Below are 22,050 nucleotides of genomic sequence, written 5' to 3'. Positions count from 1 at the left end.
GTTAGAAATCAAGAATGCTATCACAACATACACCTCCTGTCTCCTGATACATGTGTACCACTGTGGTGCAGGTCCAGCAGCAACAAACATATTTGGAGACCCAGGAGACTTCAGGTTTGTAAATGTCAGAGCTAGAGTGCTGTGACTGCCTTATAAAAGCCAAGAGCGAAGTGGAGGGGAAGTGAAGCATGGCAGACTGTGGAAACCTGTTGATGTCTGAGAAAAGTTGTTGTGTTGGGATCAGGCTGGTTAACAGCTTGTTTTACACAGCAGCTGCTCTAGACCGGAGCTACAAACACACAGAGAGGAGAGACGTTTGGGCTACAAATGGAGGAGTGGAAGGTCATACTGTCAGAACTTGTTTGCTCACAAAATCCTCCTGTTGTGTGAAGCTGAGAGAGAATATAAGGTATGCACTGTTGCTGGAAAACAAGGTCTCTTTTTTCCTCAGCTTCTCAAAGAGCAGATAAACAGTAATAAAGGCCGTACTTGGATATGTGTAACTATGTTGGATCCTGTTGGGAAAAAGCAAAGTGTGAATGTGTGCTTACATTGGCGATGTCCCTCTCCAGGTCCATAACTCGTGTCACCTCCTCTCTGATGCGGGTCTCATTGATGGCCAGTCTCCGGTCAGTGCGGATAAGCTTAGCCAGATCAATCATGAACTGCTCGTAGGCTCGACATGCCTGTCAAATACATGCACATTCATGATATTCATATCTTGACTTTACTTCAACAGGAAGGAAAAAAGGTTTGGATTTAACCAGTGACCAAAAATCAGAGGCAACAGTGTGCATTTACTAACAGATACGTACACACACGTGCACACAGCTCGCCTCAAGCTGAGTGCGGTTAAGTGCTTCTTTCTGCATATCAATCAAGAGTCTATGGTAAACTGTAAAGTAAAACCAGAGCAGAGGATGTCTGCTCCAATCACACACATCTGGTCTGGATTGAGACACAACCAAATTTGTTCTGTTTTGCCTCTTTTATTTTAATCATCACTTAACTGCCTCGGAATGCATTTGTCATATACACACACATGCTTGCAAATCCATGTACTATGAGACACACAGATAAACGCATAAAGTTGATTCAGGTACTGATGTTTCGACTAATGCCCTCGTCATTTGTTGGGCATCACGTTTCCAGGAACAGACTCCAGGGGACATGAAACCCAGACTCAGTGGCAGTGGCCCAAATGAACACATGGAGTTGTTTTCGTCATGCATCAGTTGAAAGTCTTAATTATATTACAAGCTTGTGTGCATGTGCATGTGGTGTGTGTGTGTGTGTGTGTGTGTGTGTGTGTGTGTGTGTGTGCATGTGAACTTTAAGCCCACCTCTGCGTAGGGTCCGGTACAGGCGTAGTAATCTCTGGACAAAAGGCCAAGGCTGGTCTGCTGGTCAAACTGGCAAAGAAGAGGACGAAGAAACCACACGTATTTATATAAGCCAAAGCAATCAGATTTGTAGAAATTGGTGGGTGGTTATTTGCAAGCTGGATGGGATATGATGTGTGAGTGCAAGTATGTATGTGGGTACATGAAAGAGAGACAGAGAAAAAAAAAGAGGAGAGCTTGCTACTGTTGCACACCTACATGAATGATGTGCGAATTGGAGTCCCTGTCGTCAGTGCCGACAAAAAAGTTAACCAAGAGTTGAGTTCCATATTTCTCATTCAGCTTAGCAACTACGTCCTCAAACCTCCATTTTTTACCTGAAAAAAGAGGAAGGAGAGGAAAGAGAAGAGAAGAATACTAGGGAAGAAATGCCTGTAGGTGATATTTGCTGCATGCAACCATATCATAAAGGATACTTTACCATAGTTGGTCTCCCAGTCATCCAGAGCTATGGGCCACTCAAAAATATCAGGCAGCATGTCGAGCAAAGGAGCCCCTCCTCTTTGTTCAATTAAACCTTAAATGAAGCATAGATACAAACAAGCAAAAATCTTTTTTGTTAATAAGTAGGCATTATTTATATATATAAAGTATACATTTATTTTATACAAATCAACATTCAGAGAACTAATTAAAAAAGAAAGTAAACCTTGTTATTAATCATACATTGAACTTCCTATCTTCTAGCATCATTAATCTATGCTAATGTGGGCACATGTGAGGAGTTCATTGTGACTTCTAAGCCACAATGCTTTTGAAGAAAGCATTTATTTGCATTATGTAATACTGTAAAACTGAAAGACAGTAATTTTTGCATTTAAAAGCTAATGGTTGATAAAGAGAGATTATGAGCAATGAAGGAAAATCCAATGAGTAACACATAACGTTTGATGACAGTAGGAAAAATTTTTAGGACATTAGCAAATTAAAAAAAGTCCATGATGATATGTGATGGTTGCTGACTCACTCTCATTGGTACATGACTTGTAGAGGGTCTTAGCCTTGGTGAGAGCAGTGGCTTCCCCCTCCACTGTTTTTTCAAGGACACCTACAAATAGAGCAGAGAAACAGAGCAAGCGTGAAGGAAAGAAACACAGATAAAAACAGAAAGATAAAGGAGAAGGAGGAGGAGGTCTACATGTCAACAGAGGGAAGGGGAAAGAGAGAGGGATGTAAATAACCTCAGGTACAATGTAGAGTTTTTCATCATTGTGGATTGGAAATAGAATCCAGCTGTTGTCCAGATGCATTTAATCATTTTAACCAAGGCATGTTGTCTGTCCCTGTGTCAGAGAGCGCTAACAAAAATAAAGTGATGGCTTCAAAACATGGGGATACATAGCAACCAGTCACAAAACAGAAATGACATTATCCAAAGAAAAAAAAAGATAATAAAAAACATGATATGATTGTTTTTAAAGGAAAAATCGACTTCAAAGCTGCCATGCACGAAAAAATACTTTAGAGCTGAAACACGTGACAATTCTTCTCATGTTAATACTAATCTTTTATAATATGCTACTTCCTGAAAAAAATGTTATTAAGTTTGTATATAATGACAAAACAGTCCAGCATGTAATATTCTTATGAGAGTACTGCAGATAACAAATAAAGCCATAATGTTGACTCTGCCTTACAGAGCAATCTTAAAGTCACTTTCCACATTTCTGGCAAGTCTGTGACATGATATCAAGATGATATCATGAACAACCCATGGAACAACCTTAGCAACAACCCTAGCAACAAAGACTATGGAACAAACAGCCATTTGTGGACGTGTGCGAACAATCTGATATCATCACAAGGAGAAAGTAGAGGTAACATTGCAGCACTCAAGGCTTTGTACTTGCAGGGAGCATTTTTGAACCTGTCCTCCCAAGAAAAATGACACAACAGGTCGCAATGTCAATCACCACAATGTCAGAGTGACAGATGCCATCTAGAAATTATGACCAAGAAAAGTGGTGCAGTTTAGATGACATCTACATAAATTGACAAATTTACTCATTCGGAGGTGGTGTGTTGGGTGGATGGATTAACCCATACTTGCAAAAAGTGGACTTTGCTGCAAGAGACTGTTGTTCGTTTCCATTTCCAAACACAGGTGTCACATTTCTAACTGTTTTTTAAAAAATGTAACTTAATCATCCCCTAACTTTAACCCCATGGTGTTTATTGTTCCCATGACGACGAAGGTCACCTAACTTTAAGGAAGTGGTAACTTTAACCCACACCACATGTTCCTTTAACCTTAACAAAGTGATCATTTTAACCAGAACCATCATCTTTCCCTAACCCTAACCAGACCTTAACCATAGCGTTGTCAAAAACATAATTATTTGTTAACAGTGATTTGCAACAGTTTTGGAAAGCACAAACAAATGTTGTCCTGCCAATTACTGCAGATAGAGGCCCCATATTAGAAAAAGCTCCCATGTGTCATTCTGGAGTGCATGGCCATGCTAAAAATAACAGAAAAACACAAAAAGCATAATATGTCCCCTTTACAAAATAAACCATTGCAAACTCCCCATTACAATTCCCAGGGGAATGTCAGGTCTTTGCTTGAATGATTGAATAAATAATTAAACATGAACTATTTACTATTGCGGTGCAGTTAATATTTTCATTTAGGTGATTTAGAGGATTTGGGTCATTTGTTGTAGAGGTCAATGCTGTCATATAAACCACAATTTAGTGGCAATCTGCATGCACATTTTTTAATCTTTGTTTACTTGCTTCTCAGAAGACTAGTAATCATGATGAGGCTAGTGACCTCAGGGCAGGAAAGTCATAGTGAATAAAACTGGAAAGAATTCAAAGAAGAGCAAAGCTGAAGGTGTGGCAGAAAATGGTAATTTGAAAGAGTAAACACCATTGCTTGAGTTATAACCTGCATTCACTGCCTCTTCAACACCTGTTGTGGGCATATGGACGCCAGTTAGCTCAGCCCCAGGCTAGATAGTGTTTCTAGGTAGACAGCTAATCAAAATGAGTGATAAGTGTTGGGGTGTAAACTTGCTCGACTGAGGGGGAGGAGAACGGGACTAACAATACACTTCCCTGTACTGCCTCAAGGCACTGAGTTGCATATCGTAGATTTAAAGTGTAACCATTCCTTCAAGAACTGCTGTCACTTTTCAGCAGCATGGACAGAGAGGGTGAGCTTAAATATATGTTCAGATCATCAGGGTTCAATCCAACATCCACATGGTAATTTTGGTATTTGCTGAAAACCACCTTGATGAATGCAAGTAGTGTTGTGATAAATTGGTAGTGTGTGACCATATGTCCTTCACAAAAAGAAAACACCCACTCAACAGGTATTTTAAACTTCACCTTGACTTCTGCTAAACTATCTGATGCTCTGTCACTCAGTACCTAGCATGAAGTGAAATATCTTAACTGTGCCTGCACCATTGCAGGGTTTATCTAAGACCCAAGCCTGACTCTCACATCACTGATTTTATTGTAGTTTATGCATGGGCTCCTGGGTGGCACAAATCCCCTTTTTGAAGAAATGTGTTCTTTTTTAAAAGTGACTTGTCCTGTCAGAGATCCAGAGTTTAAATCCTGCCTGATTCACTTCAACAAGTTGGTTCTTCCAGCTATCATGATTTACAGCACATTATTTTTTTAAAGTATTGAGAGATTTAGGGGGGCTTTGATGCAATCCCTAGGAATCCGACATCTGGTGATGGTTAAGTGGCACAGCACTTCTCGGTTACACTAAAGTCAAAATGTCTTCTGTAAAACAAAAGACCATAACTATTTAGATAACTTTATGCCAGCTCCATTACTTTGTTCTTTGAGGATGACAGTTCATTCTTGAAAGAGATTGTTTCGTCAATCATTTTTTCTGCTTTTGGGCTCAACACTTTTGTTCCATCTAAACATATATGAATATATATGAGTTGATTTTCCAAAGGCCTGTGGATTATTATGTAGAGTGCATAGGATTTCTGATGTGTGTGTATTTGCTTTATAATGACTGCATCATGAATAATGAACGATGCAAAACTCTTTCAACTCTAAGCGCCTGTGATAAACTTCCTGTACATGCAAAATGTATGGAAATGGTTGAGCTCATGGTTGCTATCGCTATTGTATATGGTAATTTAGAAGAAAGACATAAATAGGCTGACGCAGTTCAGCAGAATTGTTAAAACACTGTGGCATGAAATTCAGTCAGCAGCCTTTATGGATTTCACGTGGAAAAAAATGTATGTCATTAGAGAAATCCATGTGTATTTACATTTATATTGCACATTTGTATGTATGTGCAACATGTGTTATGAAGTATTTATGATATGTTTATTTTGACCAGTTCAGAGTAATGCATTTGTATGACTTATGTGTTTACATGACATGCATGTGCCCACACTGCACACAATTCTCATGATGCAATTAGATAATAGAAATAATTTGTAGCATATGTATTTTATTGAAGCATTTTCAGAATCTTGAAATCATGCACTTTGGCAGCTTCATTTTCCAATAAACCGAACACAGAACATATAAACCCTCAAGAACACAGTGAAAAGTATAAAGAGTAGCAAAACCAAAGTATGAAGACAACATATGAAGAACAGGACTCCAGTTCTTTCCCAAAGTTATCTAGTTTGTCCTTTAGAGCAAAACTGATCCTTTCAAGGTGGAGAGTACCTGACAAAGCATTTAACCACTCTCATATTGAAGTGGGGTTTGTGTGTTTTCCAATGCTGGAGCAGAACTTTCTTCGCTGGTATAAGGCCATAGCCAATGAATTGTCTTTGAGGCACCCATAATGTGTTCAGTGTCTCTGTAGTGCCAAGGATGATCAGCATGGGGTCAAACCAGTCACCTTGGAGAAGATGTTGAAAGGGCAATGAATTTGTAGCTGTAACATCACTGTCTGTCTGTTCTCAATACAACTTCCCTCAGGGGAGAGTTTTTGAAGTTTTAAAATGCTATAAATCACCAGTATAAGCTAGTTTAGCGTTTAAGAATGTGCCTCTCTTCTCTGCTTTCACAAATATGCCACTTATTGATATCCTCCAAGTCAAGTGAGCTAGCCAAGTCAAGCTGTACAAACAATGTGTGCCACAGTACAAAGCCTTTATCAGTCACAATGACTGTATCATGCGCTCAAGCTCCTCCTGTATTTAAAAAAATGCAAAAACTGGGCTTAAGGGAAGTTTGTGTATGGCTTTTAGCTTGCCAGACAAACCATGAGATAAATAAACTAATCCAACATTCCTGAAACTAATCATACCTCTTTTGCAATACAATTTACCGGTTGTAGTTTCTCAACACTTCATCGGAATGTAAGAAAAACACATGTTCACATCATCAAAACAGTATTTCTGAATGAAAATCTAGCTCGTTGGGCTTCAATAATATTACAAATTAAAAGGAAACCCTTGAAAGGGGTATCATGTACTGGATGGAGAACAATCTTGATACTTTGACAAGCCATCACACATCTTAACATGGCTTCAGGATTGCTTGTCACTTATAAAGTGATCTCTCATAAATGTTGCATTGGTATCAACCGTCATACTGCACATTTCAATGCAACCTCAGGATCAATACAAGAAAGAGGATGGATCTTAAATTACTCAGCCAACTGACAGGAAACTCTCCCCTGAGTCCAACAAGACATCACTCATGTCACAGTGAGTTGGGATCAAAAGGATCAGAGGAAAGTTGAAGAAAATGAGATTTTTTTTTTTTTTTTCTTTGCAATTTTGGGGATTAACTGACAGACCAGTCAGAATAAAGACAGGTAGATGAAAAGGCTAGCCATATTTAAAACAAAGTTTATCTCTATCTTTAATCACTAATTTCATTTAATGTCATATCAGCTCATTGTTTCTTAAACATGCAGTGCAGAGCTTTTACATATAAATGAATGTCCATTACATCCAAGCCCTTGCCAAACAAGTTCACACAATGCTGATTAAACCTATCACCACCAGATAAATCTCTCTGTATATAACAGTATACAGAGTTTTTAAATCTCATGTCGGACTCTACATTCCCATTTTGGCCAATTAACATGCGGCTCTTCTAGACTTTCCAAATGTTAACGGGACCAAATGGATCAAATTCTGATTCTGATCATATTCTGACAAGTTATTTTGCCAGGGTTGTGTGACACTCAAAACAATTTGTCGACCATTTCACAGCCACAACAGTGGGTTATGGCCAGTGGTGTACTGGCCATCCGGCAAATTGAGACAAATCCTGGTGAACTGTCAAAAATACGTTTTTGGGCCGGTGGACTGTCAAAACATATCCGTTTTTACTGGCCCTCTCTGTGTGCCTGTCATTCGGGGTGTACATGAGAACAAGCTACATCCCTTTGTCAGGCAATCACAGCCAAGTGCCCCCTTTTACTCTCACTGCCAGAAGGGGGAGACAAAAGTACCATACTCCAGCTTTAAATACACCTGTTCTGTTGCTGCATAACTCAATGAAAATCCACCCTTCGGTCAATTAATTTAGCAGCCCCAAAATATTCTAAATTGAATTCAATTATTTTCATCATAATCTTTTTTCAATTTTCATTTTCTTAGTGCTTCATTTCTTTCCCTTCTTTCTACTTGTTTCACTACTTGCATGGCTGCATTTCACTTCAGTCTCTTTCTACCCTTTCATTTTTCTAATGCTCCCATTTTCTCATTACCATGTGTACACTATTTATGTGCTCATTTAATCTTAATGAAGTCCTGAGATAAGGACCCTTCACAGGGCGCTTCCTGCAAAAGGGCACAGATCATGTGTGTGTGATTGGATTACTGACAGCCTGGTGCTAATGTTTAACCACAGCAAAGGCTTACCCTCTCACTCTCTCTTACATACACACACACACTCTCCCCGTGTGCAAGTTTGGATGTATCTGAGAATGGATTTTGTGCCACCTGATGTTTGCTTGAGACATCATGTCAGTTTCGACGAAACCATTCAGCATGATCCGGAATCCGAATTTTGAGTTTATCCTCTCTGCATTGATGTTTTATCCTTGACTGTTTCTCTTTCCACAAGGCATTTCACCCTCAGTATTTCAGTGTTGCCATTCAGAGTTTTGCTTCCAATTTATCATAATGGAACAAATTCATATTATACTGCAGGCAGAAGCTGTAAATGCAATTGAAACTGAAATAAGATGACACTGTTTGAGAGTGATGAGTCTCAGTCAGCGACAATAGAGTTGTTTACTGTTCTTCTTGCAGTATAAAAACATAAAAGACCTTTAAAATGTCATACAAACCAGCAGAATAGACCATTAAAACTTTAATTTCCTTAAAGAAGGTGTAAATAATTTACAAAGTTTAGTCCTATTTTTGTTTGAAAGACAAGTGTTAATTTTTCTTTGAGATGCTTCTTAGAGTGTGCTGTCAAACAGTACGTGTAGTGAAAAGCAGGGAAGTATAACTTACCAAGGTGCATTTCTGTAGGGAAAATCCAATCGATGAGCTTAAAATGCTGTTACATGCACCGCTAGTGCCACGTGTAAGCTACAGGTTAGGTTTTGTACTTACAAAATAAAACATTCTTTCAGATTCTGGGTCAATTTTGAATGAATTCTGCAATTATAGTGCAGTGTTTATTTTCCTGATGGGAACTCTGAAGCAGTCTGAATTTGCTCTGACTGGTCTCTGCTTTATAGCTGCAGCAGCTGAGGCTCATGGGTATAGTCTTTTAGAGCCATACCAAAGTGGTGTAAAAAACATAATTTCTTAGAACCCTAAGCACGGAAAATTAAAGCTTTTGACCATAACATAAACATATAGTATCATTAATTGATGTGTTTTCATGTGGAAGAACATTGAAGACATCATTGAAAGAAGACTTAAAAATGGGAATCCAGAGTATCTGTCATGTCATTTTCTGTCATGTACTCAGTACGAAAGTAACGCCCATTGGCCGGTCTTAGTGTGTACAAATGTTCTGTCATGTACCCAGTACAGTGTTGGCTGTGATACAACTAACAGGGGAGATTATTACCTTGGTGGAGGTCTGTGCTCTACCAAACTCTGTCCTGTTATTCATAAGCGTCCTGGCTGGCAAAAACATATTAGATTCAGGATTTTTATTCAGTATATTTTTGTTGGCTAAGCATAACTGCATTAATATTCATATTATTTTACTTGGCCACAAACCTGTGGTCTGCTATCTTTATTTGATATGTTTATGAGAAATGCAGTATTTATGGTGTTGTGCAATGGTTCTGAATGGAATTTTGATATCAGGCAGGTCATGTGAACAAACCATTTATCTCAAAAGTCGTTTGTAGTAAGTACAGACGGACGCTTTTGTTTGTTTTTGTTTTGTTTTTTTATCCTATTGTTACCACAGGAAAAACATAGACATTTTGTCTCTTTGTTATATCATCAACTGTTAGATCAACATCTCGCATGTGAACACTTTTCTGGACGTCACAGCTACCTCAGAGACGTTCAGCAAGGCAGGAAACATAAGCTAGTTCATGTATTGCATGCCGATAGCTAGAATTGACTCTGTACAGTGAAATTTAGACCTGGAGTCATTCAAGAAGCACTTCATGTAAGAGCAGCAGTGTGCTCACACTCACACAGGCACATGCACGTGTGCATGCACGAATGGACGTACGCACGTAGGGCTTAGCTTGGAGATGACTACCACATGCTGTTTCACATTTCTTGACTTATCCTCAAAGCTTCTCTCAGTATACCATCATCCTCTGGCTACAGACCTCCTCCACTTCACCTCAAAGCCCCCCGCTTTTGTGTGTATCTCACCACCTATCTCTTCCTCTATTACTCTCCTTTTGTCTTTTATTTCACCTCGGTCTTTGCCGTTTTTATTAGTTTCGATGAAAATTCTTTCTTTCATCCTGTTTCTGCCTGCTGTACATCCCTCCCTCTTCTTCCTGACAAGCTAGCTTGTAATTAAAATGCTCACAGTCAATTGGGCAAATTATTGCACAGTATGCCACACCTGAGTAGGCGGAGGTGGAAAAAAAACTCACACAAGCACACACACTGTTGTGGTCACAATCAGAGTGCAGATCCTCATTACGAATCATTTATGACCTTTTACAGCAGCAGAGAACAATCTAAGGCATTTACAAGCAACCACAAATCTACTATTCACACACATACACATGCATACAGCCTTTTTATTGCTGTCATGCAGCCTCAAGCGCCGCAGTGTCCAGGTGTTTCCAGGCCCCTGCAGCTGTTGACAGGAAAAGGATCTGTCCATCAGCAGGCGGTGGTATCCAAGCAGGCGGCAGCAGTCAGCCCCAGGATCAGAGGTCACATGTTTGATGTCACATCGCAGAGTAGAGGTCACAACTCTGTTGAGGCCTCACACTGGCCGGGGCTTTTACTTCAGCGTACATTAGTCATTAAGAAAAATTTTTACCCTGACAGCTAGAGGTTGCTACTGTAAGTATTCAAGACTGCACACATGCCTCGGTTTTGACTATCAAGTATAATCTTAAATACACAGCGTTCTCTCTCTCTCACACACACACAGATCTACACATAGATACACACAAAAAGTAAACCTGAACATGTGTGTATACAATACAGTCTGAGACATTCTTTCTCTGACTGGTAAGCCTGAAGGAATGAGCACAACGCTGACGATTGGTGGAGATTTGAGCTGTTGAATGATTAGGACCAGTTCTTTTAGTCGCTCCGTTCCTTTTTGTGGTAAATGCAATTTGTAGAGCAATAAAGTCAATGATTCTAAAACATCAACCTTTGCACTTTGCCCAGTCTTTCCACATTAGATCAGAAATGCATTTCTCCATTTTTTTCCTCCCTCTCTCTCTCTCTCTCTCTCTCTCTCTCTCGTTGTCTCTCTCTCTCTCTCTGTCACTCTCTCTCTCTCTCTCTTTCTCTCTCTCTCTGTTTTCAGACAGGCAGTAAACATCACCGTCTGGTAAATGCAGTAAAAATACAACAAAGTGTGAAATAACACCACACACTTACACAGAGACATGCTATGTACGTAAATGCGCATACGGTAACAAAATGCCTAGAATGAGCCCTTGTTGGGCAATGTTTATTTTGCTTTTTCCCCCCTATGTGTGATTTTTATGGCTGTTAAGACTGCCATGGAGAGGAGAGGACAGGACAGAACAGTACAGAACAAAGGGCATATAATCAAATGTAGGCTTTACTTTAAGCAAATCATTGTGAAGAAGCAGGACTCCGAATTTTAATAACACACTTTTATAATTACACGACACAGAATGAATGAAGATGCACTTTTAACACTACAAGCACCCTCGGATGAAGGTATAAAAAATAAATGACTTAATGAGATTATAATGACTACATTATCAACTCTAAAAGCTAATGAATGTTATATTGATCTGTAAAAAGATATTTATCGAGAAGTAAAGGGAAAGCAAGGCCAGTGAGAGCTGTCAGTTCAGAAAGAACAAGACATTTGTTTCCAAAACAATCATGAAACACTCCTCTCTAGAAAACTTATAATTTACCTGTCTTAAGACTTCCAGTAGGTTCCCTATCTTTTCAAGCATAATGTGTTGTGAGCAATTATTGTGAATGACTGTTTGAATTTGGATTTAATTAACAAGCCTATCTGTTACCACCCATATTCAGGTTTGTGTTTAGAAAAAATAATCTGCATGTCATCACTGGCTGACACAAGGACAGATAGCAAAAGAAAAAAGAAACAGTGCCCCAAGACACGAGGCTGCATGTTTCTCCATAGAGATTGGACAGATAAAGTACTCGAAGCTGGTGCAAATTATGAGTCCACGAGACAGGCTGCACTTTAAACTCTGGTTTTCCTTTCTCACTAAGGATCAATCTTTCTCACCCCTCTGAATCACTCTGTTTCTCCTGCCCTGCAGGCAATCCGCACTGTCTGTATTGTAGTGGAAGGGACTGGCAGATAAATTGTAAATTTATGGTAGCTTAAGAGTTTTGGTTGTCCGTGAAAAAGTTTGTCCCCCTTAAAGATTGAGCACCCGCTCCTCAAGACTCGACTGGCCTTCTCACAGACATCTTGAGGTGAAGTATGGAGCCACACAAATCCACACGCGCCCACACATTTGCAGTGTAATTTGACCCTTGCTGTATCAACCATGCCACAAGGACACTACTAAGACTCTAATGCATGCTAAAAAGCTGGAAAAACACGTGAGACACATGCATACAGTACAAACTTACAATTAATTTCTCACTACCATGTGTTGACATCTTTTAGCACAGCCTGAACGCAATGTCCACACACACACACACACACACTCTGATAATGCCAGCTCTGTTGACAAACGCTGAGCTCACATGGTAGGCAGCGCTGAAGCCAAACTCCCCTGGCATCTGTGATATCTATAGAGCTGCAATCCCTGAAGGACAGTCCTCTTTAGCTCATATACTCGAGCAACTGATTCAAGCTGTTCTCACTCCTCTTTAAAAGCAAGTGGACTGAAAAAGACTTACTGTTTTAGGTTTTAATCATCATCATCATCTTAATCATGGACTAAATACAGAATTATCACTCTAATGAAAACAAGCAGCGCAGGTCTCCACATCTTTCATAAATTGGTCAGTCTGTCTGTCAGTCTTGTGGTCTTTCTGTATGCAGATCTTTGTTTGTTTGTGTGGGTGCGTGTGTGTAGGTGTCTGACCTTTGAGGATGACCTCCAGTTCGTCTCGTAAGATGTCAAAGGTGCTGTATCTAGAGCTGGTCTCTGGGATGATGTTCTTTTTAAGCCAGCCTCCACAGGCATACTGGTAGAAGTTATCGCAAGGATCCACGCTAGCATCCATGTTCTCAATGAGACGGGACGCTGCACAACAAAGAGGAAACAAGCTCTGAGAAGTGAAGCAAATGGAAATACTCACCCAAAGACTAATATACTGATGGATATAGTAGTCAGGAGACACAAATCATATAGAAAACTTACTTTCATAGCAAAATTAGACATTAACAGATTTAACGTGTTAATTACTCAGCTTAAGAGGTGCTGGTTTTGTTACCTTTGGAAAGAGCCAGGCTAGCTGTTCCCCCCTGTTTCCAGTCTCTATGCTAAGCTAAGCTAACCAGCTGCTGGCAGGAACCTTTTGTGAACAGACAGATATAAGAGAGGTATTGACCTCATCTGACTCTCAGCAAGAAACTTCCCCAAATTGTCAAACTATTCTTTTACAAAGATGTGCACTGAACATAATTGAGGAAGAATTCTCAAGAAAACTTTTACATGATGTTGGAAATAATGGAGGAAAGAGCAGCTGAAATTGTGGATCATCTTCACCCTTGGGTGCACGCCAAAATGTTTCATGCTATATACTAATAGTAGAGAGTAACAGAAATCGAATTTTTTTTCTTAGAAACAGTTCTTTTTAGTTAATGGTTCATTAAAAAATAAAACATAGGCCTATGAAAAGTCTTAATCTTGACAAAAATCTTGATATGCACCCATTTGCATAAGTAAAACCGTATAATAGCAGTAATTGGATTCTAATGGGCACCAATACTGGAAATGTGTTAACTTTCTGGAGCTGCAATTAAATTACATGAGGCAGCCGAGAGATGTCTTCTGACAAGGTTGTCAAGTATGAATGAATTGGGACATTGGTTCCCTAAAAATGAATCAGAAATGAATTGGCATCTGTTGCTAGAATCTAGAGGTAGAGCTATGCATATTTAATTTTTGTTAATTTGTGTCTTAATGAGTTTGCTCAAGCTGTGAATACACTTACTTAGCCATTACAATTTGTTCAACTTCTCTTGTGGGCCTACAGTTGTTCAGAGGTGATCCAAGGACAATAACCCTCTGCAACATGTTTCTACTGATCAGGACTGTTTCTGATTTGAACACTGCTTTGACTCAGAGGCAACATATTCACAGTTGAAGTCTCTGGGCTTTTGCTGCATTTTAAATTTTCCTATTCTGTCCTCCTCTGAGAAAAAATCAAAGCCCTCAGAAGGAGACATTAAAGCGAACGTACAAACAAACACACACACAATGCTTACCTGACTGTGTGCAGTCAGCCGTGGTACAGATTCCATCTACAGGAAAATGCAAAACAAATCATCACTCAGTGGGATTTTTGCAGTCATAATTTATTATGTCAAATACACATTATCTCCCTCCTGTTTCCTTCTTCCTATATTTCTTTCCGTCTCATCCTTCTCAAGATTACAACTACTTAGAAATATTTATTTCACTCTATCAGGAATAATTTAGGTGTACTGTAACTGTAAATCAAAGTAAATCTGACACGTGCTAACACAAGCACACACGTGGTTACACAATTGTCATGTGAACTTCATGTGTTATGTGTGAATGCATGATGTACACACAGGTGAGTGGACACACAGATATAAACAGAGACAAAGTCATTAAAGATCCTCTCTAGACATACAAAAAAACTGCTTGGGACAATAAATGGCAACTAATCCTTCTACATCATTAAAAAACCAGAAAGTTTCCTACTTCACTGAAAAGTCAATTCTCAGTGTATGTACACTGGAGGCTTCAAGTTTCCACATCACACTTGTGTAAGTTGGGTATTGGTCCAGAATCGGCTTCAAAACTATTTGTGAAGTCACAAAATCAGATTTTCAGTGAGCACAGAGAAACTTTTTGCTTTCAGCAGATGAATGTGAAAACTGCCTTCCAGTGTCAATCTGTGCACATGCATCATTCTACACTGTGAAGCTCAAACATCCAGCTGTAGTAACAAGAAGAAAAACACATTTTTGAGGGCAGGGGGACTTTAAACTTTCTCATTTTCCTGACATGGCAGTTTACACATTTATCAAGCACAAGACTGCCAAAGATAATATTAGCTCAACACAAACTACTACTGTACATATGCCAACCCAGACGGTTTTATGTATCATTAAATGTAATTAGATTGACTTATCTGTAAGGAGTCAGTGTTCTTTTCTCGCTGAACTTCAAACTTGTTCCATTTTGTCAATAATTAATCTATAAATCTATAAATAAGCTGTTTATTCATGTTAATGAAATACTAGTAGATAGCTTTTCTTTTACCACAGCACAGTCATCAGTCATCATTTGACGTAATAAAACTTCTTATCATGTTTCATAACACTTACGTTATCTCTGAAAGCAAGCAAGTAAGCATCAGTCAGGATATCAAAGGGGACCTATTATGCTCATTTCCAGCTCTATATTTTTATTCTGAGACTCCACTAGAGTAGTTTTGCATGATTCATAGTTCAAAAAAACTCCTTATTTATCTTATACTGGTCCTTTATGCAGCTCCTCAGTTCAGCTGCTGTTTCTTAACAGGCAGTCTTAGCTCCTGGCTCTTTAAGGACCCCCTCCCAATGAGCTCACTCTGTTCTGATTCGCCAGCTCTCCAGGGTCTGTCAGGGTCGTGTTAAGTTATTGCTGATGTAAACCCAACTTTTACCACTTTACTGCTTCATATTAAAAGCTTTTAAATGACTAAATAATGGGAGACTTTACAGGAAATTAAACTTGTTCCTCACTGAATTAGGAGGGTTTTTAAAATCCAGTCGACACAACAAGATATGGAGATATTTGGAGCTATTTGTTCAGCGGATCAGTTAGAAACAATGCAGGGAGGAATAGTACGAGCAGAAACACTCATAGTGAGATGTTTGATGACGAGCTGCAGACGACCAGCACACCTCCAACAGGTAAACAACTTATTCTACTTTGCTGTGCTGTGTAATGGAAAAACACTCACAGCGTGTCAGCTCAACTGGAGTCATGGCTCTGTGTGACTACCCCCAAAACAATGTTAAAATGCCATAATGTTAGCAGAGCAGAGCGGTGAACTAGTGCACTGTGCGTGGAGCCGATGACCGTATAAAGAAATCCGTCACGAGGTGACATCGGCTCAGGCTGAAAGTACAAAAAAAAACGTTGGAAACCAAGCAGTCTGAAGCTGGTGCTTTTTGCTCACAGGGATTACTTTTACATATATATATGACACTTTGGCCACGTTTAATATGAACATTTGACATTGTAACATTATATATATGACTGAAAATAATGAAAAGCATAATAGGTTCCCTCCATGTTATACTTATACTGTGTCATTGATCTCAATCAGATTCTATTGTTTTCTGATGACGAGTAGCTGGCGGTTGGTTTCATTTGTCATAAATGAATTGATGAAATTTAGCAAGATATAAGTTACACAATTCTTTATAATTTACACAGAAGTCTGAAATATGAAATCTCACAGCATTTTAAGGTGCATAGTAAATGTCTTGTAAAAATTCCTGACAACACAAAGGCAACTCTAAAAAGGATGGTTGCACGCTGCATTCTTCTTTCAGGCTCAGTGGTTGTACTTTTGCACTACACTTTAAAAGCACACAGCTCAAGAGTCCTTTATTCACCTGAACAAAATGCTGTTCTCCAGTGAACTCCTTCATGTTTACCATTAACCATGAACTCAGTTTGAAGTAACAGTCAGGCATAGACACAGTTTCAGGAAGGCAATCTTCAAAAGTTCTAAAAGGTTTGCTCTCAGAAAAAAATAAAGAGTGTCCTCAATGCTCAGTGGCTCCCAGAAATATTTTTCAATTACATGATGAACTTCTTTTTATCACACTCAGGTTTATCAAACTTTTATCAATGTGAATCTGAAGACAGTTTTGAGAAAAATCTTTTCTAACAGGCACTCAGTGTTGCAGATATTTCTTACTTTTCACTATCAGCGGTCCAGCAGAGCCCTCTACCCTTAAATTTAGCACTCACCAGTCTTCTGTGTAGCAAAGAGGATGATAAGAGCGACAATGACGATGAAGAGCAAGGAGACGATTGTAATGAGGCCGATCTCCAGGGAGGTCCAGCGGGGCTTCTTAGCCGACTTGGGGGGGTTGGTCTCTGTCATTCTCAGGTCTCCTCCTTCAGCTGCCGGCTGAATCAACTCACCTGAGAGGAGAAGAACAAAAGAAGGACAGCGAAAAGGATTAATCAATTGACAGGAAATGAATTTGAAACAATTTTGATAATTGACTTATAATTTAAGTAGTTAACTGGGCAAAAATGCCAACAAATCTGAGAATTTCCTGCTTTTCTCTGGTTTATATCAAATATTTTGGGATTCTAAACTGTTGGTTGGACCAAACAAGCGATTTGAAGACTGAGAATATGATGTATTTTTTTTTTTACTGTTTTCTGACATTTTATAAATAGACAAAAAGGGAGCCTGAGGGAGATTTAGATAACATATGAATAAAAATAAATAAATAAAAGGTATAAGTCACATATTAACTAAAAATGAACTAAAGAATTGTTACATTCAACATTTGTTCACAATGTTTTGAATCCTGGACATACATTTTCAACATATTTGTTACTGTCAGCAACATTTACAGATCAATATAAGTATTTTCACACTTTTGGCAACACACTATTTTAATTCATAATTGTTTAAAACTTGTATTTTAATCAAAAAGATCTAAGTCTCCAGACAGGCACAGGCTTAAAAAGGAAAAGACACATGGCAGTAATCAAAAAATAAAGACAAACAGTTTTTAACCAGTCCTGGAGCAAAAGGTGAGAACAATGGAAGTTCTTACCCTCTAGTGGCAGTACACTCCAGACAAAAAAAGAAACAAACACTTCTGAAGAACAGAAAATAATATAGACCTTCCCTCTGCTCCTCACTATACAGTGTTGTTCTCCTCTCTGGGGCCAAGTGAGAACTTTACAAAGTTCATGTAACAAGCAGTTAAGTCTATCTCTGAAGGCAATTAATCCTTGATCCCTTACCGCCGCTGCACACACATACACTCATGCAATCACTGCACACAAGCATACACACACACACACGTCCACAGCCATGCTCTCACACACACTTTTACAGGCTGGTGTCATGAGGCGCCTGTGCAGATGGGCGGGTTTCTCTACGTGCTGGCTGAGATGAGAGCACCGCACAACCAAAGGACAAAGTCTCTTAGCGTCCTTTGAACGAGTAGAAAGCCACAGACACACAACATCACCTACTCTCACACATCCACATGCATCAAACACAGTCACAGTCCTGCTAGATCTCAAATCCCCTTTCATTCCTCTTCATGACAAAACAATAGAGCAATGTAAAGTAAACTCCCCTGGTTAGTCATTATCCAGCCTGGTAATCTGCCATTATTGTATACACCAACCACAGCTCCCTACAGGCTGCCCCCCCCCCTCCACACTAGCACTCCAGTATGCATGACTTCACTGTGGGTCATAAGATTTACTACAGGAGAGTGGTGGCCCTACATGTAATGGATACCTTTCCTTTTGCAGTGTTTGTGTTTGAAAGATGTGATTCTAGCACAGTATATGCAAGACACAAGGGGAAGAGAACGGGGAGGAAAATAAGTGATTGATGCATTAAAAGAGGAGGTCAGATTATATATTAATCAGAACTTCCTGACAGTCTTTCTCAGGCTGCAGGAAGGGGCAGAAACTTAAAGTCGACTTTGCTCTTTTCTTTTCTTTTTGTCTGCAAGCAAACACATCACTGTGACAGCAGTCCCACTGCTCTAATAAAACCATGTGTGCATGTCAGTGTTGCAGAGGGTGTATATTATTTGCTCTAATCCTGTCACGTTGCATGCCAAGAAATGAAACGTATCAGAAAGGAAAAGGGACATAAAGACTAAGTGAAGGAATGTGCAAAAAGGAACACGAGCACAGAGGAGGGAAAGAAAGGTGTAAAGATGGAGTGGGACACTGAGAGGTAGTAAATCATGTTTAAGTGACTCCCTCGCAGTGTGCTGAGGCATGTTAGGTATGAATCTTAAGGAGCAATTACTGTATGTGTCTCTCATGCACTATCACTCATTCATACTGCTTACTGCCGTTTTTAAATACATGATTGAGTTGAGATTTGGATTTGTACACATGCACGTTTAAAGTCAGATAACTCTTGTACACTGCTTCTGTGCCGATTAAGGAACCTCTAACTATTAGCCAGTATGTGCATTACACTGATGCCTTGGAAGACGTTTGCTCTGTGAGAGAGGAATATGTGTGTAACTTATTTGTTATGTGAGCTGTCATTTCTGCTCATGATGTTCCCCTGCTAGCAGTGCGCTGCCACTCTTTTTTTTACTTTTTATAATGTGGCTCTGATGTTTTTCTTTTGTGTTTTTCAGAAGGTATATGCAGCCTGTGTCTGCATTTGTAAGATAATGGTTTATGAAAGGAGTACCCAAAATTCAAAACTCTCTCTTTCTCTCTGTCTCCTCTCTCTGTCGGTCTTTCATGATATATCGAAAACATAAACAGTCCCTATGTCATTGGAGACCTCACAAACCCCTTCAAAATTAAACCCATCATTCACCGAGACACCTGAAAACACCCATGCGTCTGCACACATAAGTCACTATTGACTACTTCCATGAAGTCACTTTTTTACAACCTACATCCATGTCAGTCATGAACATGTATCAAATTGAGCTTGAACAAGTACTGTAATGTGGCCTACTTTAACTTAAAATAACACCTTCACTGGGATATGGATTTCAGCACAGAGCCTATAGCTGCACACTGAAGACTAAATCGCTTTAAAATCATTTTGTGAGAGGAGACTTGATTCCCAGAGGTGCTGTGATCTAGGTGAAATGAAGTCCATTTTTTAAATTGCTTTCCTACTGCTTTTTCTGATAGCAGTATGAATGGAATAAGGAAAATAACTTTAAACGGGATATAACACCAAAGTTACAGCAACCTCACCAGGGACTCAAATACAGTGAGCCAATACTGCAAAGTAAGTTAATAGTATATCTAGTAGGAATTCTATGACATTAGATTTTATTGTTTTCTGGTTGAACCAAATGCAACAAGGTGTTAAAACTCCAGCGATAAAAATATTCAGCTGCAGCACACATTCGCAACCGAGCAAGACGCAGCTTAATGCGTGCCAGCTCTTCATCTCCTGTTGCACGTCGGGAACTCCGAGGGGGGTGGCATGACCAACTGGTGCAAGCTGCCCCGTATCACCCAGCCGGCACGCGCGCACACGCACATGCAAAAAACAATGCACACATACACAACGACAGATACGCACACAGATGGCACCACGTTATGAGAGGCGCTCAGGGTGCGTGAACGACTTACCAGATGTGTCGGGAAATTTTCGGTCGATGATATATATGGGCATCACATCCACTGATCAAACATCCATCAAATCCACAAAGGGAGCGCGAACTGCTGATCGATCTGTTACAGACGATCTATTTGCTTCACCCTGGATTTCAACAAGGCACAAGCCGATCCCGCCTCTCTTCGTCTCCTTCTTGCTTTGGCTTTCTATTCTAGGAGTGCACATTCACACACACACGCACGCACGCACACACACACATGTACACACACGCACACTTACGCACAGACCCTTCACTACAACTGCCTACTGTACTGTACCATATACCCAGTAAGGATCGCTGAATTCAAATGATCCATCAGACTCTTGCGCGGCGCAACTGGTCAAGTGTGTGATCCACAGAGGGGGGAGAGCCCATATTTATACAGCCTATGACATATACTGTAGTGAGGCGGTGAAGTAGCCTTCTGAAGTTCCCCGTTAACCGAGTCGCTACCTCCTCCGTCAGGGCGGCGTTTAGAAGTGACCCTGTCAGCGGCACTTGCTGCCAGTGGCGCCTAAATAGCTCCAGGGCGCAGATTCAGGTGAACAGTGTGATAAAAAATATATGTTTATCCTAAACACTTGGTGATTAGATATGAAAATGTATACAGTAAAATCCATGTTATATTTACTTAAAGTGCAATGTGGTGTGTTCAACAGCTATTATTATATATCCTAGGGTCAGGGTATTTATGGTCAACACAATGTCTTAATTTTTGTAGTGAGGTCCCACGAAGGTCCCTGCAGCCCCTCTGGGAGACCATTCTTAAAGCATTTAAAACAAAACAACGTAAACCCCTTAATTGACTTATTTGTCTGTGCCTGTTTAAATCAAGTTGATTTACAAGAAGTATGCTGATGCAAGGAAGGCCTGGGTGTTTGAATTGCCAAATACATGTGATAAAAAAAACTAGCTAGGGTATGACTCAATTTATTAAGCGTAAATGTCCATCTTACTGTAACCATGGTTCAGAAGGTTAAAAATATCATCTCTTTAATTCAGGCTACACTTTGAAAATGTGCTAAAATACGGTCAGTGTGGGAGTCAGTAACATGTATACTGTGCTTTGCAGGTCAAAAGACAAATACTGTAGGTGTAAAAGTTGGAGCTATAGGCTTAATCTGGCAGACATAGTTATCAAATAACTCTTTTTCAGGAACATTTTGATGTGTACGCTGGAATATAGTCATTGAAATGCTGTTCGAAAAGTGGTTATAACCTAAACACCAAATAAAGCTTCAGCACCACATTACTTTGGCTTTTATGGACCTGAAATTCACCATGCTTATGGATTCCTTTAATGTTGTACACGCTGTCCTTGCACAGCAATACATATCAACCACTGAGGCACCGCATAAATGGAAGCATCATCTAAATCATCCTCAAGTTAATTCTTGTCATTTACAACAGGCTTTGAACCAAGGCAGTTTCCTTTCTGCACTTTTACACAGATAAATTAGGGCCATCACCAGCATCATATAATGTCAGCCTATTTACAGTAAAAGTCTGCTTGCTCTGTGATGTGCAACTCTAAAGT

General features: G+C 39.6%; 1 protein-coding gene across 3 annotated transcripts in view; it reads right to left on the bottom strand.

Annotated features, from left to right (window-relative positions):
• Positions 1–20,963, bottom strand: part of LOC121898191 (neprilysin-like) — a 32,919-nt gene extending 11,956 nt beyond the window's left edge. Inside the window, exons 1-9 of one of the 3 annotated variants that reach the window (XM_042413095.1) lie at positions 20,488–20,963; positions 17,128–17,304; positions 14,394–14,429; positions 13,045–13,206; positions 2,371–2,451; positions 1,825–1,920; positions 1,602–1,720; positions 1,344–1,412; positions 552–686 (exon numbers count right to left, since the gene is read on the bottom strand). In XM_042413095.1, coding sequence (XP_042269029.1) covers positions 552–686; positions 1,344–1,412; positions 1,602–1,720; positions 1,825–1,920; positions 2,371–2,451; positions 13,045–13,206; positions 14,394–14,429; positions 17,128–17,304; positions 20,488–20,530 — 918 coding nt within the window. In that variant the 5' untranslated portion in view covers positions 20,531–20,963. Of the gene's footprint in view, positions 1–551; positions 687–1,343; positions 1,413–1,601; positions 1,721–1,824; positions 1,921–2,370; positions 2,452–13,044; positions 13,207–14,393; positions 14,430–17,127; positions 17,305–17,954; positions 18,191–20,487 lie in introns of those variants that run through there. The other 2 variants (XM_042413093.1, XM_042413094.1) reach the window with 2 other exon arrangements.
• Between the last annotated feature and the right edge of the window lie 1,087 nt (positions 20,964–22,050).

This window comes from Thunnus maccoyii, chromosome 6 (assembly GCF_910596095.1).
Source record: "Thunnus maccoyii chromosome 6, fThuMac1.1, whole genome shotgun sequence".
Taxonomy (NCBI): domain Eukaryota; kingdom Metazoa; phylum Chordata; class Actinopteri; order Scombriformes; family Scombridae; genus Thunnus; species Thunnus maccoyii.
This window is presented reverse-complemented; position numbering and strand designations above follow the sequence as displayed.